The following is a 17,353-nucleotide window of genomic DNA, read 5'->3' as shown; positions in this document are numbered from 1 at the left end:
GACCAGTGGTGATTGACTGTGGGACACAGTACGAATTTTAGGAACCGCGAGAAGTTGATGACTTCTCGCGGTTCCTACAAGCTGTGCAACTAGTTCAGGGCAGTCCGAGTTTCCTCGCAAAATGGAACAAGCCAAAGTTACGCCTCAATTCTGAAGAATTAAACCCTAAAACACCTAGCAAGAATTTTGATGGTTAAAAAAATGGATAGTAACCGTCTTGAACCAAAATCGCAAAAAGGCCAAAGGTGGCACATAAAGAAAAGTGGGTGGTTATAATTAGGCAAAAGATGCTCTTTTTAATGTCAATGTATGGAATCTAAGACTGCACCATCAGCACTGATCGGAATAGGCAGAGTATAAATACCTAAACTTGGTAGAAGAAAGTCATCAAGTGGAGACTGCCTTGCGATAAACTTTTTTTGCGGGACTAAAGTCCCGGAAATGTACTATGTAAATAATATCGTTATAAATAAGGTAAAAAACATTGCATTCCTCGTTTTCGTCCAATACAATCAATAGGCGTAAAATAAAACAACCAATTTTTTTTGGCAAACGAGGCACTAAACACGCTGTACTGTACTGCTCAAAAGAAAATAGGGAGCACTAAGCGTTTTGAACGTTACGTGAAAAGCACAACGTGAGAAGTTGTACTGGACAAAAACGAGGATTGCGATATTATATACTTAGTACGATTCCGGGACTTTAGCCCCGGAAAAAAATGTTATCGTAAGGCAGTCTCCACTTTATGACTTTGTTCTACTAAGTTTAGGTATTTATACTCTGCCTATCCCGGTCGAATGAAGTCGGTTTTTTTCTTAAAAATTATATTAAATTGCATTCCATTATAACATTCCTAGCAGCAGAACGACACACGCACGGCATTCGTATATTGGGCGCGCATGTAGGCAGTAAAATGAAAAATGAATGGATGCAGATTTGTTTAGCAGTTTATTAGGCATGTTTAAAAGAACTGTATATTCTTTATTAAAATAAGGGTGAAATTTTGCAAGCAACCCCATAGTAAGTACTTGTAATACGAGTATTTTCTCTTTTGTATACATTTATATAGTATTGTTATGTACAAGACTAGGTACTACAAGTTTACACTACTTATAATTTTTCTTCAATTGTACCTCGATATGTGAATTAGGAAACTATAGGTCTACATAGAAATAAATTTTGTAGCTATTAGCTAAGTTGCTCATATGTTAATTGTAAGACGGTTTGTTTCTCAATAAATAAAAATAAATAAAGTACCGTCAGCGATAAAACCTTGTACCAAAAATGAAATTTTTGACAAAAATGGCCTTACTGATTCTTCCACTCTTCTTGAAAAAATTGTCTTTAAATTGCCTGTTATTCACTCGCGCCACCCCCAAACATTCCATATCGATTTTTGTAGATCTAATTTCGCCAAAAATATTTTTTAGACGAGCCTGTCATGATTACAATGTTAACTTCATAAATCTAGATATCTTCTCATTGTCTTTCGGTAAATATAGTAGTGGTCTGCGGAGCCTACTTTTTCCATAGCAGTGTAATACTTTGCTTAAAAAAAATGTTATTGTTCTATAGTCTTATGTAACGTATGTATGTTTGTAAGCATGATTGATACTTAGGTACTTTATTAGTTGTGTATCCAATTGTTACTTTTGTGTATCTTCCTATTTATAGGCAGTGCCGAACAAGCCCTGTTTCTACTTGTTATTAATATCATATGTTATAATTAATGGAACTATAGGTCTTATTGTATATCTACAAGTTTAAACTTATCTGTATGTGACTGTTTGTTGCTTAAATAAATTAAAAAAAAATGTACTCTGCTAAAACGCCAAGTTTTCCGGCTGTAATAGTGGTTTTATTGTATCCCCACAGAGAGAGCTACAGCCTGCAGGCGTCGATGACGGAGTCGCCGGGCCCGGGCGGCTCGGCGTGGGCGCGCGCGGCGCTGGCGTCGCCCGAGCCGCCGTCGCAGCGCACGGCCACTCCCGAGGCCAGCCCCGACGGTAAACACGCCTTCGTATGTATTCCTCATACTCATACCCGCCGTCGTACCGCTGTCTCCTCCTTCCAAGTTCCAACCAAGCCAGACATGTATGGGTACGTCGAGGTTCACCGGTCGCTAATGCCGCTCGTTTATTGCGGGCATATCTTCTCTGCCATAATTATAGCATTGCCGGTTTCATGCATCGGCCGTTATGCGTCACGTTACAGATTCAATTTCAAAAAATTTGAGCTGCTAATGCACCAAGTAATACCTTATTGGTACCTAATGTGTTTATTTCACTGATAACAATGCAGACAATGTCGGTGTCAAGATGCATTTGAATGTCGGTACCGTATAGATACCTAGTTTTTTTTTTGACGCTGTATATATAGGATAACTGCACCATAGACGGAATAAGAATACGCACAAAATGGTGCAAATTAGTGTACCAATAATAAATTGCACTCCTTTAAAGTTCTTCGTATTCCTATATTAATTATGACTATTGCCTAAGAGATCTGGAGAAAATAGCAGACCTGTACAAGCTTTTAACTCACATTCTTTCTTTCAGTTGTTTACACATACATATTTGGTCACCAACCTATGTAATTATAATGTTTCGCATTTCCATTGACATATATCTAAAGACGGGCCTTACGGGCTAGTGCTAGCTCAGCGGTGTCACTCACGAATTCGAGCCAATCGTGCAGTCTAATGCAACTAGTTGCGACGAATCGCGCGCGCGTTATGAGAACATTGAGAACTCATTGACCAATCGCGTTGTGGCGTTAGACTGCACGATTGGCTCAAATTCGTGTGCGTGATACCGCTGTACTGGTTCAATTCTTATTGCCCGTAAGGCCCGTCCTTAGATATATGTCAATGCGCATTTCTTACTTTCTCTCACATTATTTGTAGTTTAAATGTTATAAACTGACCGCTTAGCACTTGAGAGCTTATCATGTGAACAATGACATTGTTCTCTGTTGTTTAAGGCTACCGCTAATAACAAATAAGAGCAAGTAACAAAAATGCATACAAAAATCTTCTCTAGTCAGTTGAAATCGCAATAGCGTATCGCATTCAATAGTCACACTTGGACATTGAAAGCCGTACTCAGGTAAGTAGTCGGCGTTGTACGGCGTCCACAACTGATTATTATTGTAAAATGCCTTTCTTAATGGGTTAAGCTATTGCAATTTCAACCTTGACAGACAATATGGTAATTTGTATGCATTTTTTGTTATTAACTATTTGTTATTAGCGGTATTTAACACCAAGATAAGCTCTCAAGTGCTAAACGGTCAATTTATAAAATTCCAACTAAGTATACCTACAATTTAACTCTTGTGTGCATGGGGTGTTGAATTTGTTAATTTTTTGGTCTTAGACGCATGATATTACTAAGCTACATAGGTTAGATAATCGGTATCTGATGTCACAACGCACTTTATGTAAGTATATTATACTCAAGGGTTTTGAATGATTGATGATGACGGTTAGTTTCACTAGACTTATATTGACCGGGATATAGACCGTAATTACCTTTTGTACGAGTGTGAACGCGACCAGACCACCAAGTGTGAATGCGACCGATGGTAACGTTGAAAGCGAACTCAGCCGACGCGCAAGAATGAGGGTAGACCGAGCGCGGTCTACACAACTTTGACATCTTTGGTCATCTTTGGAAATATCGGGAGCTCGTAAACAATACAAAAGGTAATCACGGTCTATATCCCGATCAATATAAGTCTAGTACATTATACTCGTTTATTTTAAATCCTTTGTCAAGGCGATGTGGGATTGGGAACGTCAAACGTACGTCAACACAATTATTTTTATGACTCTTTTTCTTCTCTTACTGTTAGAAGTATTACAACAAATTAAATCATTTACAGAAAATATTTTAGTTGGTTTTTATTTTAAGTAGAAACACTACTATATAAATTATAAACTGAAAATAAATATCATATACCTACTAAGAAAAAGTGACCAAGGCCTCCAGTGCCCCAGGCTGGAATCGAACCAGCGTCCTCTGCTATCGCGGCAGGTCTCTCTCACTATTTACTGCTTAATTTTGGTAACTACTTATTTACTTAATCAAGGAAATAAGTTATTATTTAAGTCTAGTGGTGGAACATAGTTGTTATTCTGCCAAACTTTATTATTGAAATTAATAAAAAAAAAAAAAATTCCCAGCATCTATAAGCGAGTCGGGCACGTCGTCCGCCGAGCGCACGGCGCTGCTGGGCGCGGCCAGCCAGCGCTCGCTCCTGCTCAGCAGCGAGCTGCGCGACGAGGACACGCTGCTGTAATCACCTTACCTGCAAAATGGAGTTCCGGCGTGCCGACCACGCAGCGAAGATTGCGACAAAGTGGACGGACAGCCGCGGGTCGTTTCGAATCGAAGATTCTAAGGTCTTTAGCCAGCAGAGGAAGTCGTTTTAAGACTTCGATAATTTTTAGAAAACGTTTAAGTTTAAGCCCATACAACTCACTTGGCATTTACAAAGAACGAATCTGGAATGAGGTTACCGGACTACTTCACCAAGTTAGTTATTTAGGTCTTAAAATAAAAACATTACTAAAATACATTTAGGTATTTGAATGAAACATAAGATTCGTATGATGAGGAAATAAGACGAAAAGTACATAGTAAAAATATAATTGGTGTAATAATGACACTGCCGACTAACAGAATATTTCTTTAACCGTGAGATCTAGAATAAAAATAAATATACCTACAGCATATACACAACGCCAAGAACATGAATTTATAATGTAACAATATTAAGTATTAAATAAATAATTGAAATGTCAAATGTGAGTGCTTACCATGCTTATCATCCAATTACTGTTAAAGGCATAATTTTGAGAGGGCAAGCAAACAAAGGTAAAATAATGAGGGCTAACGTTTTTGTGCTCACTAGTTGGCGCCACTGTAGATGTAGGTCCAGAAAAACAGATCTCAAAATTCTTCTATGCTTATTTTTATAAAATCAATACGTTTTAATATACACAAAGGTATTTTAACCTCTAAATGTGTCATTTTTTCAACTTGTTTAATTTTGCATATATTTTAATTGGCACTTTTGTAAACCAGAGATTGTATTCTTTTTTACATATAATTAACATGTTTAGTACAACATGTGTAACAGTTTAATTTCGAACATGTTTAGTATTTGAAAGATTTATAAACATGACTTATGTCTAGGCACAGATTAATAAATAGGCTTGGGACTTTTGGGTGCTTACCGTGGTTCTAGATTTTAGAGATTCACGGAGTTATGTCTCTAAAATGTTGATGTAAATAGGTGGGTAGTTGTTGAGAATAGACTGGGAATGCCAATTTTGTTGAGCATTTAACTAACACCATTTTAATCTCTCTACCTAAGTGATTCATCGGCATCTGGAGGAGTGCAACTTGGGGTTGAGAAGGGATACACTTGCAGTGAATATGTGCAGAAAATGCAGAACATAAAGCAAAAGCTATGCGAATTGCGTAATGTAATGTAGGCGCAAATGCACCTTTCTGTTATTCCGGCCAGCAGACATAAAATGACTATATAAAGATTCATTTTGATGAACATACAGCCGTTTATGTAAGTCTTACAAGTATTTAACCTTGCGAGCCATATTTACTAGAATATGGGTCAGGGCCTCGAAAGGTTAACGATTTTTAACTACCAACTCAATGAGAACTTGTTCATCGAGTATACGAGGATTTACGAAAATAGGATAGTGTAAGCATAACAGAAAATAACAAAAGCACAAATTTGTTAAATACTTTAATTATTCATGCTAGCCTTACATCAAACACTTACATTTGTATTTTAAACTAATATTCTCAAGGAAGTTGTCTTATCAAAAGGGGAATTAAAGCAAATACCAAATGTGAACAAGTTAGACATACTGATTAGAATATTAGCCTTAGAAACAGCTGATCAAATTAGAAATCCATCAATATCACATAAAAATAAAAAGTGTTTGCATCTTAGAACACACACACACACAGTAGAACTTTCCTTTTGATGATACCAAAACCTATGTTACGCCCAATAATTAACGACACATGAGTTTCATTGACTGTTTGACAAGTCTGTGATCAAAGTAAAGAAATACAACAGTTATAAATACCTACATATAAACAACATCTGATTTTTAACTAAGAGAATTAATAGATGTTGTAGTTATATTATGTTTGATAATGATTATATGTTATTTATTGATGTTGTAGAAGTTTTAATAAAAATATGTTCATAACAAAATCTTTTTTATTAACAAACTTGAAATTATTTGAGGTGTTATGTGAAGGGTAAAGGTAACTATGTATGTCCCTCCCCTGGGTAGGAGGAATACTATGCAATATCAACTACGGCTGGTGACACTTGCTAGACAGTATTTCTAAGATTCAGTACAGTAGGCAAATAGGTTTGACCATACAAAAGTATTTCATGGAGAGTATAATCCATCTAAATTGCTACATACTTAACTAAAACAAATTTTAAACATAGCTAATATAATTAATCATTAACAGTAAAAAGATAAAATATTCTACAACAGTCAGGGTTCTTTACACAATAAGAATGGTTGAACAGCAATTTGTACATCAGGATCCATAGGTATTTCATGGAAATACTTAGAAAAAGTGATAACTATTTTATATATACTCCTTTTAAGTGAAGTCATGAGGGCAGACTTCATTTTGATAGCAAACACATCATTCAGGATGTGTTTCTTTGGCACCAGTCCCAGCTTAGTTAACTTGTCTAAATTGCTTTTGAGATTTATTAAAGCTGAAATCACAATTGGCAAGTCATTCTGTACCACACCATACTTATCTTCCTTTAAGGATGCGGCCACAATGAATGCCAGCCCCTCGCATGTCCACATCACTGGCTGAGCTTGCATTAGCACGAATTTGAGTTTGGTGTCTGTCAGCTCCCCAAAGAAGTAACTGATTCCGGGCTTCTGGCATATCCTCTGTAGTAAACCATTGAATTCTTCTTTAAGAACTTTTGCAAATGTCATCTCATTAACTTTATTTTTATTTAGATTATAATTATAATCTTTTGACATATCAGGAGTTTGTGCCAAGTTTCTTAAATTTCCAGAATAAATTTGGCCTGAAGGGGGTGTGATGTTCATGTTCTTTTGTGAGATGCCAAGCTCAATTGGTTTCACATCACTATTAATATTTTCCAATTCCTTTGTATAGCTATTAATTATGTTTAAACAAGATTCTAAGATATGATTCCAATTTCTTGGATGGCCTCCGGGCTGTGACAGTGTAAAGATCTGCAATCTTCTTGTAGAGTCCATCTGAGACACTACTTTCAAGTCTTGAGCCCCTAAATATCCAGTAAATTGTGTTCTCTGAGCTAAGGCAGCATACAGAGTCGGACCAGTTTCTGATTCAATTTGAAACTTCATTGGTTCTGTCAACACTATGTTAAAGATGGTTCTCATGGTATACACCGAAATGAAAAACAAACTGGTGTAGAACCAGAGTCCAATCCAAATGCCAGATCTTATCAAATTTAATATATTATCCAATGGAGGATCTTCCAAGAACAGGCTGTAGACATCAGAAACAACACTCCGGGGCTTGTGGCCCCACAAGTTATAAAACAAGCAGAAGTACACAACAGGCATTACAGAATTCTTAAAACCCATAGACAATATCCTGCCAATAGCTTGTTTTAACTGTTGGAATTTATTTTGATACACATTTGGAAACATTAGCATGGGTGTACTGAAAATGTGTGCATTTAAGAAATAATACAGACCCATCCACATCCCGCCAAACTGTAAAAACAGACTTTGCTCCATGAGACATTGGCCATCATAATGTTCACATTTCTTTTTCAGAACATTAAAGTTGCTTTTAGCAAGAGATGAATACAGGCTCATTGTAAAGTAACCACTTAATGCATACAAAATGCTGAATATGACATTTTGGGTTGTGAATAAATTCAAAAACATTGAAAACCTGGTAAAGTACTTAGGCAAAGGAACCATGTAGTAGCAGCCATAAATATATGCTTGAAAAAACGAAACCAATCCCAGCAGCACAATATTCAGGCTCATTTTCCATCCAAATATGTCATTAAAAGTTGATGCGAACCATGATAGTGGATGTAGAATATCCACCTGAATAAAAAACACCAACACAACAGCCAGAAATATTTGGAGTCCGAGATTCCATAGCACTGCTGTTACCAGTCTTTTGGAAAATATTTCACTTTTCGACTCCATACCGGCACTCGTACTAGGTTATTTTGATTTTGACGAATGTTAAATCATCACTAGTTCAATCAACTTAATCATCACTAGTTTCAGAAATCCCAGTATTTTATGCGTTTTAACGTTTATTAATTAACTAACGAATAACAGAAGTAAAATCAACGGTCGCAACGCTAGAGAACAGATTTTACAGATTCAAAATTGAGTATTGACAGCTTTTCAAAGAGTAACCATAGAGTAGTATAATATCAGCCTCAGAATAATGACTAATTATTCTGAGATATCAGCTTTTCAAACAATATTGGGGTATGTTCAGATATCATTATCTGTTAGATAAGTATGCAACGAATTTGATACGATTTGATAGCAATTGTTATTCAAATTTAAACGTCAAACTTCTAGGATTACATCTATGGATGGTATAGAAAGGATGCACATCTCTTATGGCAGAATTGTTGCAAAAGTGACCGCTTTCAGCTTTAAATAATAGTTCCTAATCTCTCCGGTGGCGCTAGTTAGGCTCTGGGACATAAGCCATATAAGGCAACAAATAACCCGACCAAATTACGTAGGTTGTCTTTGGTAGTATTTCGGTGTATGGTGGCGCCGCCTAATTACTGTTTTTTGATGGTCACTTTTCATACATAGAGATCTGGCTCCTTTATATAGTCTCCATGATTACATCGTTTGAATAACACAAATGGAAACATGAAACATGTTTATTTATTAACACGATGGCGGTAGCGCTTTTTATCAAGCGTTGTTGGATTTTCAACTTTAAGCCTTAGTCTTTAAATAGAATATAGCGTGCAAGCAGATTCAAGCGCTTTTATAACGCGCGTTGAAAAAGCTCTCGTACTAATGGGGCCTAAGGCCTCATTGTCACAAGCGCTTTTTCAACGCGCGTTAAAAAAGCGTTTGAATGACAAATGGAAACACGTGTATTTATTCACACGATGGCGGTAGCGCTTTTTATCAAGCGTTGTTGGATTTTCAACTCTACAAATCGAATTTAGCGTACGGGCAGATTCCAGCGCTTTTTAACGCGCGTTGAAAAAGCGCTCGTGTGTAGGGTCACTAACTCTGTATCAAAATTGAAATGATTATTTTGTAACTATGGTGTGTTATCTCTTTCTCGCTCTTACTTATGGGTGCGTCCCACAATGACCTTGCTGCGGTGCGATGGTGTGTAACGTCTTAAGAGCCCGCTCCAGAGTCTCCAGACTACGCGGCGCGAAGCCGCGAACGCGAGTGTGGAGTCGATTTCGCTGATTAGCGAACTAGACTCCACACTCACGTTCGCGGCTTCGCGCCGCAATTCGCGCACGAGTGTGGAGGGGGGGACTTTAATAGAGGCCACTCACACGAGCGCTTTTTCAAAACGCTTGAATCCGCCCGCAAGCTAAATTCAATTTAACGGCCAACGCTTAAAGTCGAAAATCTAACAACGCTTGATAAAAAGCGCCACCACCATCGTGTGTATAAATACACATATATATTATATCCATTTGTGTCATTAAAACGCTTTTTTAACGCGCGTCGCAAAAGCGCTCGTGCTGTTGAGGCCTTATGGCTATACTATAAAGGCCCTCCACACTTTCGCGCATGAGTGTGGAAGGCCCTATAGATGGTAGGATCCTATATAATCATAGACATAGTATATACAAGTAATTATAGACGCGCCACCGAGCGACCGGGGGTAAGAGAAATAATCTATATATATAAACATAAAAGTCCTGACTGACTGACTCACTTAAATCAACGTTCAGCCCAGACCGTTGGACCTAGAGAGCTGAATTTTTCACAATAGGTAGCTTTTATGACGTTAGTGTCCACTAAGAAGGGGTTTTTCAAAATTCATCCCCTAAGGTGGTGAAAAAGGGGTTGAAAGTTTGTATGGAGATCATAAATTTTTTTGAGTGCGGGACTTGAAACTTCGTATAAAGGCATATTATTAAAATACAAGAAATGTGATTTCAGCGTTTTTAAAAATTCATCCCCTATATGGGCTAAAAAAGGGTTGAAAGTTTGAATCCATTACAAATATTTTGACACTTCCTAGAAAGGCATAATAGCCGATTACAAAAAAAAAGTAAAATTGACGTTTTTGAAAATTAAACCCCTAAGGGGGTTAAAAAGGGGATGAAAGTTTGTCTTGGGGTTCAAATTTTATAATATAAATGTTTATTAATTATAACAAAACAACAAGAAAACTCATTTCAGCGTTTTTAAAAATTCATCCCTCAAGGTGGTGAAAAAGGGGTTAAAAGTTTGTATGAAGATCAAATATTTTTGTGAGTGTGGGACTTGAATCTTTGTATAAAGGCATATTATTAGAATACAAGAAAAGTAATTTCAGCGTTTTTAAAAATTCATTCCTTAAAAGGGTTAAAAAGGGGTTGAAAGTTTGTATAGGGTCCAAATTATATTTTAAGCTAAGAGTTTGAAACTTCGTAAAAAGGTATTTCATTACAAGAGAAGAAAGCTAATTTCAGCGTTTTTGAAAATTCATCCCTTAAGGTGGTGAAAAAGGGATAGAAAGCTTGTATGGAGGTCAAACATTTTTTTAAGTGCGCGACTTGAATCTTTGCATAAAAGCATGTTATTAGAATACAAGAAAAGTGATTTCAGCGTTTTTAAAAATTCATCTCCTAAAGTGGTTAAAAAGGGGTTGAAAGTTTGTCGTGGTCCTAATTTTATTTTAAGCTAGGTACTTGAAACTTCATAGAAAGATATACAATTAAAAGAAAAAAAAACTTGTTTCAGCATTATTGAAAATTCATCCCCCAAGGTGGTAAAAATGGGGTTGAAAGTTTGTATGTAGATCAAATATTTTTTTGAGTGCGGGACTTGAATCTTTGTATAAAGGCATATTATTAGAATACAAGAAAAGTAATTTAAGCGTTTTTAAATATTCATCCCCTAAAATGGTTAAAAAGGGGTTGAAAGTGAATCTATTACAAATGCTTTGAAACTTCTTAGAAAGGCATTGTATAAGATTCCAAAAGAGTTATTTCAACGTTCTTAAAAATTCAACCCCTAAAGAGGTTAAAAAGGGGATGTAAGTTTATATGTGGTACAAATTTTCTTTTAAGCTAGGAATTTGAAACTTGGTAAAAAGGGCATTATATTAAAATAGACGAAAACTGATTACTTACACCGTTTTTGAAAAGTTTGTATTAATAGTTTCGGGAGCGAATATTTTTTAAAATAGTGGACTTGTAAATCTTCTAAGAGGGTCGAGAGGGATTATATCGGGAACAATGTTTTTCAGTTAGAGTCTTGAAACTTCGTAGTTTGTGAAAGACAAATTTCATGCGTTGTATAACAAATGATTAATCGTCCCTACTGATATCTTTTGCTGCATAATGTTCTATATTATGCTCATGTATAATATATAACCACCAACATACAAATCCACGCGTACGAAGTCGCGGGCAACAGCTAGTATTCATATAAAATTTGGGCAGCGTAGGATTCTTTCTCTTTCACTCTTACAAATTTCGGTATTTCGCCATCGCCTCCTACCTTTGATGCCACCCGGTCGGTGATAAGGACAAAGCATGGCACCATTTTCTCTTTCCTCTTATAGGAATCGCAATAAGACTATCTTTCTCTATCAAAGAGTGTCAGGCCTTGGTCAGGCCCTTGGGTTGTGACAAGGACAAACAATGCTTTCTCTGCTACTCCTACTGAAAGATGCGTAAGACTATCCCGCAAAGAGTAGTATATGCTATCCCGTTTGGTCATTCCCCCCATGCCTGATCCAGTTATACTAGATTAATGTGCTGTATCTACGCTATTTGGGTATTTATCAGAAAATGTTGATGCTATGAGCTGTATAAATAACAATATTTTTCTTTTCACTTCTAATATCGACCAAATAATTGTAAATTAAATGCTCCAATCATACTGCAGTAAAATAGTTTTAATGAGTTTAAGCATGAATCTAGTTTAAAGAGCCCTCCACACTCGTGCGCGAATTGCGGCGCGAAGCCGCGAATGTGAGTGTGGAGTCTAGTTCGCCAATCAGCGAAATCGACTCCACACTCGCGTTCGCGGCTTCGCGGCCTTCGCGCCGCGAAGTCTGGAGCCATTAGATGCGGCCTACCGCGTGCGCCCGTAAGGGATAGACAGATGACGTCATAAACGTGGGGATACCATATTGGTAAAAATTACCCCAATATTTGATATCACGTTGGGGCGATTACCCTGGAGGCAAAGTTTGACGGTATTCGGTATTGACATTTTATTCAACAATTTTAGTTGAATAAAATGTCAATGGGCCGTTCTTTTTAGGCGTATGAACAATGAAATACCTCCTATAATTCGCGCAGGTGGTACAAAACTAAACATGTTTAGTAAATAAAACGTAAAATAAAATGTATTATGAGTTTCAATTTTATGAAATCACTAATCATAATCACATTATTCACACCAATTAATGTACACCACATTTAATCTTCACAACATTTGTTTATTTTATTTTTTGGAATTAGAAATACGAAAAAACTTCGAGGTCAAAATTACCCATAAAATTATGATATTTTCATCTGGTATCCCTAACATGATTGTTATGCAGCTAAATGAAGATTAAAAACGGCTGACCTCAGACTCGTCTGAGTAGCTGACATATTCATAATTCATAATTCTTTATTGCAACCATGGTACAGTATAGATGTAAATTATAATATACAATGTCTCACATGGACCCTGTAAGGGCACAGCATATCAATAGCTTACTCAATAACATTTTATTATTTTATTGTATTGTATGTAGCAAATTATTAATTTATCTAAAAAAATATCAGGTCATAAAACAATTATTCTAATTACACATGAGATCATTAATAAATGTATTATAATACATAAATTATTGTATAATATTCATATTATAAAATTGTTTTGTTATAAATTTAGGTATATTTACCACAAACAACCTACGTAATTTGGGCGGATAATTTTACAAATAATTGTTTTGTTAATTTGCGTAAATATTTGTGATATTTTTATTGAAATCGTTTGATTCTACATTGCTTTGAGTGTAACGTAATTTTACGATGTTATTCTCACATATTGCGTTAAGAGGAAGGTGTAAAATAGCGTACTTACGTGTGAAAGGTTATGTTCTCATATTTTTGCTCAGAGCGGCTATTACAGCCGATTACAGAACAATTCATAATTATTTTATCAATTCAAAACGCTAACCATCACTATGTTTTATAAGAGAAAGCACAATTTCATAGAAAACAACAATAATTAAACAAACAACGAACAAGCATGACATGTCACGTATTTATTTGTTTGCCACAATTTCGGTTGTGGCAGCGGTGGAAAAGTGAAACTGTGACAAAGACCAAAAGTAATATATTGCTCTCTGTCACTACTACTGAAAGATACATAAGACTATCCCGTTCGGTCATTTCGCCCCACCCCTCATGACCAATCCATGTTATCTAGATTCATGTCTGGAGCGCTTAAGAGTTTCTGTCACTAATGATACCACTCTTTGCACTAATGTCAGCTACATGACGACGAACGACGAATCTGTGGTCACTGGTCAATATTTATGACTTATGACATTTACTTGATTTACTTTTTACATTTACTCTCGTGAAGACGTGTTTATGCATTAATTTTTGTTTTTAAAGGTCTTTTAAATGCAACATTTTATAAATGTTTTTCATTGATATTGTGCGGTGGAAGTTATGGGCTAGGGTATTTCATATACAGTGAAGTTTTATCATAGCTTGGTTAAAGTTTATGTGGTCGCTAACTCTAGTGCCCTACATTCCTATGCATTTTACTCAAATGGAAGAAAGTTATGCATTCGGAGCGTGTCTTTTTAAGGGAGTGACTTAACAGACGCCAGGAATGGATGGCATCTCGTCTCGTAGTCTTGTTTGATGGATTGAGAAACTCTGGTTATGTATACTTTAATTGAGATAGTGCTAAGTGTGGGAGTGCTCATCAGTCTCGTTACTGCACTCTCCGCATGTGTTTGTGGCTGCAAGAATTCCAATCAGAAGTAAGTTTACTGTTATACATTAATCCTATTCATTTTTCCTTACCTTTCATACATTTCTTATAAGTTCAATATTGTTGTGGTAAACGATAAACATTCTTTCATTTCATGTTCTTGTAGTGACAAGAACCTTGAGCTGATATTAGACCCTTCATGGCACTCACCATTTTATTATTATGCTGATTATAATTTACATGTCAGACAAAAATTAAATATTTTTATCCTGTCCTGTTGTGACATTGTGACTTGTTTCTGTAATGAGTTGTTTAAATTAGAGAAGGGGCGAATATTCGGTAATTATTCGCTAATCGGCATACTTTTCAATGTTCGTATTAATTGTAGAAATCAATCTACATTTGACAATAGCACCACGTTTTGCGTTACGCATTGTTGTGTGAATTTTTTGTAGATTGTAAACATGTAGATCTGATATGTATGTAATAATTGTGCATCTACAACGTAACAATATTGTCAACTTGTACACTTGTAAAGTTTTTTGTGATAGGACGCAGGTATGAGGCGTTTCAACGAAATATTATAGTAGTAGTAGTAATCACTTTATTGTACACAACACAGGTTTACAAAAATAAATTATAGTAATGGAAGTATAGTAGTAGTGTAGTAGTGGTGGTTATAGATGATGTATGAGCATATTAGTTTTATAATATTGTTCTTTAATTAACCTCTTTATGCCCAAAGGAATTTAAAAGTAAACTTATACACCCAAAATCCATTTGAATGTATATCTGTTTTGGCACATAAATTTTTTTTCAAATAAAAATGTGTATAAAAATGTCAGTTTATAACGCCTTGAGCCATTCATACAAAAAGCTGATATTTGTTTTGCATGATTTGTATTACTCCCAACATGAACTCAAAACTTAAACATTTTATATCTATTTAGATATTTTGCCCTTCAATCTGGCATATCTACATACAATACAATATTTTATTTTAAATTAAAAATATTTAAATAATAATAATTTGGATTTAGTTTCAAGTACAGTCAAAACCATTTATAATGACATGGAAGGGTCTGATGGATTATGGTTGTTATAACCGGTAGTTGCTATAAGCAACATTAAATACTCATATTGTATTTAAATTCCTCACCGTACAATCAGCTGCAGAGAAAAGGTACCACTCCCTGCATAGAAATTTGTATGCAAAGGGGCTAAGCTAGTAGTATACCTGACTGTACCTACCTGGTTTCGTCATTATAAGCAAAGTTGTTATAAACCGTTATGACTGTATGTTCAATTAATTATCATTTAAAATATTTGAATGTTATATAGGTATATATGTAACTGAAGAAACCAAGGTCAATTCAAGGCCAAAATTAAGGGCCTGGTGACTAAAACAAATTGCAGCAGTGTGGGATCATAGAACCTGCATTTTTGTATTAGTCCATAGTGTACACTTAATTATACTGCAAATGATGATGATGGAATTATCTTTTGCAAAGTTGTTCCTTTTGACTCACAGATTGATTTAGGAAGGGGAGCAATCCGAATTTTTGATGCAAAATCTTGACTTGAGGGGTGAGGTGGATGGGGGGGGGGGTGCCCCCCGAAATTTGTAAAAAATAAAGCTCATATCGTTGGATCCTGTTCAATGAGCTCGTGGTCGAAAGTAGGTCTATATTTCATTTTTTTTGTTCACATTTTTTAAAATAAATATGCCATGTGTATACTTTTTATAACGAGGAACAATAGGGCTTTTTCATGAATTTTTTTTTGCATTTTAAAATAAGAAAAATATAAGCATTTATTCCGCAAAAAATAAAATAGCAAATTTTTCTTTTTCATTTTTTCAAAAATATTTATATGAAACCGTATAAATTAAATATCAGAAATAAATTTAGCATCCTTGAGGTACACAAAAATGATACCTAACTTGACCACATACTATAACTTTATTTTATACAAATTTCGGGGGGTACCAAGCATTAAGTCAAAATTTAGAATCAAAAATTCGATGGGCTCCCCTCCTAAATTAATCTGTGAGTCAAAATGAGCAACTGTGCAAAAGGAAATTCCATCATCATCATTTGCCGTAAATCGCACTTTTCTGCCGTGTGCACCATGGACTATATATTGTTCCACACTGCTGATGGACTATATATGGTTGCAAAACGACCAATCAGTGTAAGTTTGGTTGAAAGTTGATTTGATTTTTGTAATTATGTGGAAGTAATTAAGTAAATTTAAGGTATATTATCTCTAATGGATCAGTTAAGTTAGCTTCTTAAGGAAGTTCCCTTAAAATGAGTAAAATATTGTTTTTAACAGAAGTGAGTTGGTTGGTACGGCCGGTGTAGTCAAAATCCGTTTTGACGAGGAGGCCCCTTCCCCGGCACCGACGACGCCCGCGTCTATAAAGCGGTTGGTCCCTTTTCAACACACACACAACTGAACTAATTGATGTGCTAATGCTGCGAATCGCGAAAACGAGCCGAAATGCTTGTGCGAAATGGTCCGCGCTGACTGAATTTCACCGCGATTTTGCAATTCACAGTGTCACTACACTAGCGGCCTAAATAAAAGAAATAATCGTTCAATATCCAAAACATTTCACTAGATGGTGCTGAAACGACTCCATAGATTTTGTGGTGCTGTGGGTCTCGAATTCCAACTCCAACATTTGTCAAGAACATAATAATACACGGCGGCGTAGCAGCTCCATCTAGCACTGTCGTAATTAAGATTTCGCGCCCAGTTCGCAAACCATACCGGCTCATGGCCATCTTAGGTCCTAGAGTAAATTTGCCAGTAAAGCTCTATCGAGGCACGATTATTTCTTGCTTAGCACGTCTTTTAGTAGTTTGTGTTTTTCCAGCATGCCCTCGAAACTAGAAAAAAGGGCTACTAATCTACTAAAACCATAGGTTCTATCATTTTGCTGTAACAAGTTTGACTGGATAAGTACATAATATATTGCCATTAAAAATTGAAATTTTTTAAATATATTTTAACGCAAGTGTGGACTTGTAGAGACGCTCGTATTTCGGTGTATGTATATTTTTGATAAAATTAATGATACATTTTTGTAGCTCTCGCCGTGACGGTAAAAAAATAGCAAGTCAAGGCGAACTA

At 35.9% G+C, this 17,353-nt stretch overlaps 3 protein-coding genes across 5 annotated transcripts in view; 2 read left to right on the top strand and 1 right to left on the bottom strand.

Annotated features, from left to right (window-relative positions):
* LOC134751390 (protein unc-80 homolog) overlaps window positions 1–5,663 on the top strand; it is an 81,034-nt gene extending 75,371 nt beyond the window's left edge. The window contains exons 67-68 of the mRNA XM_063686768.1: window positions 1,876–2,006; window positions 4,187–5,663. Coding sequence (XP_063542838.1) covers window positions 1,876–2,006; window positions 4,187–4,302 — 247 coding nt within the window. The 3' untranslated portion in view covers window positions 4,303–5,663. The remainder of the gene's footprint in view (window positions 1–1,875; window positions 2,007–4,186) is intronic.
* A 577-nt stretch (window positions 5,664–6,240) lies between these two features.
* On the bottom strand, window positions 6,241–8,397 carry LOC134750929 (nucleoporin NDC1). The gene has a single exon (XM_063686185.1). It carries the CDS (start codon window positions 8,243–8,245, stop codon window positions 6,551–6,553), a length of 1,695 nt encoding a protein of 564 aa, XP_063542255.1. The 5' UTR covers window positions 8,246–8,397; the 3' UTR covers window positions 6,241–6,550.
* A 5,440-nt stretch (window positions 8,398–13,837) lies between these two features.
* Window positions 13,838–17,353, top strand: part of LOC134750766 (uncharacterized) — a 29,808-nt gene continuing 26,292 nt past the window's right edge. For 2 of the 3 annotated variants that reach the window (XR_010128582.1, XM_063686011.1), the window contains exons 1-2: window positions 13,838–14,261; window positions 16,550–16,642. Coding sequence is in view for 2 of the 3 variants with exons in the window: in XM_063686011.1 (XP_063542081.1) it covers window positions 14,161–14,261; window positions 16,550–16,642 (194 nt within the window). In the remaining variant the exon portion in view is untranslated. The remainder of the gene's footprint in view (window positions 14,262–16,549; window positions 16,643–17,353) is intronic. The other variant, XM_063686019.1, reaches the window with a different exon arrangement.

Source organism: Cydia strobilella, chromosome 2 (genome assembly GCF_947568885.1).
Source record: "Cydia strobilella chromosome 2, ilCydStro3.1, whole genome shotgun sequence".
NCBI classification, from domain to species: Eukaryota; Metazoa; Arthropoda; class Insecta; order Lepidoptera; family Tortricidae; genus Cydia; species Cydia strobilella.
Note: the sequence above shows the minus strand (reverse complement) of the source record. Positions and strands in the feature narration are given on the sequence as shown.

Excerpts from the sequence above, each read along its gene's own strand:
- LOC134750929 (XM_063686185.1), bottom strand. The coding sequence starts at position 8,245 with ATGGAGTCGAAAAGTGAAATATTTTCCAAAAGACTGGTAACAGCAGTG.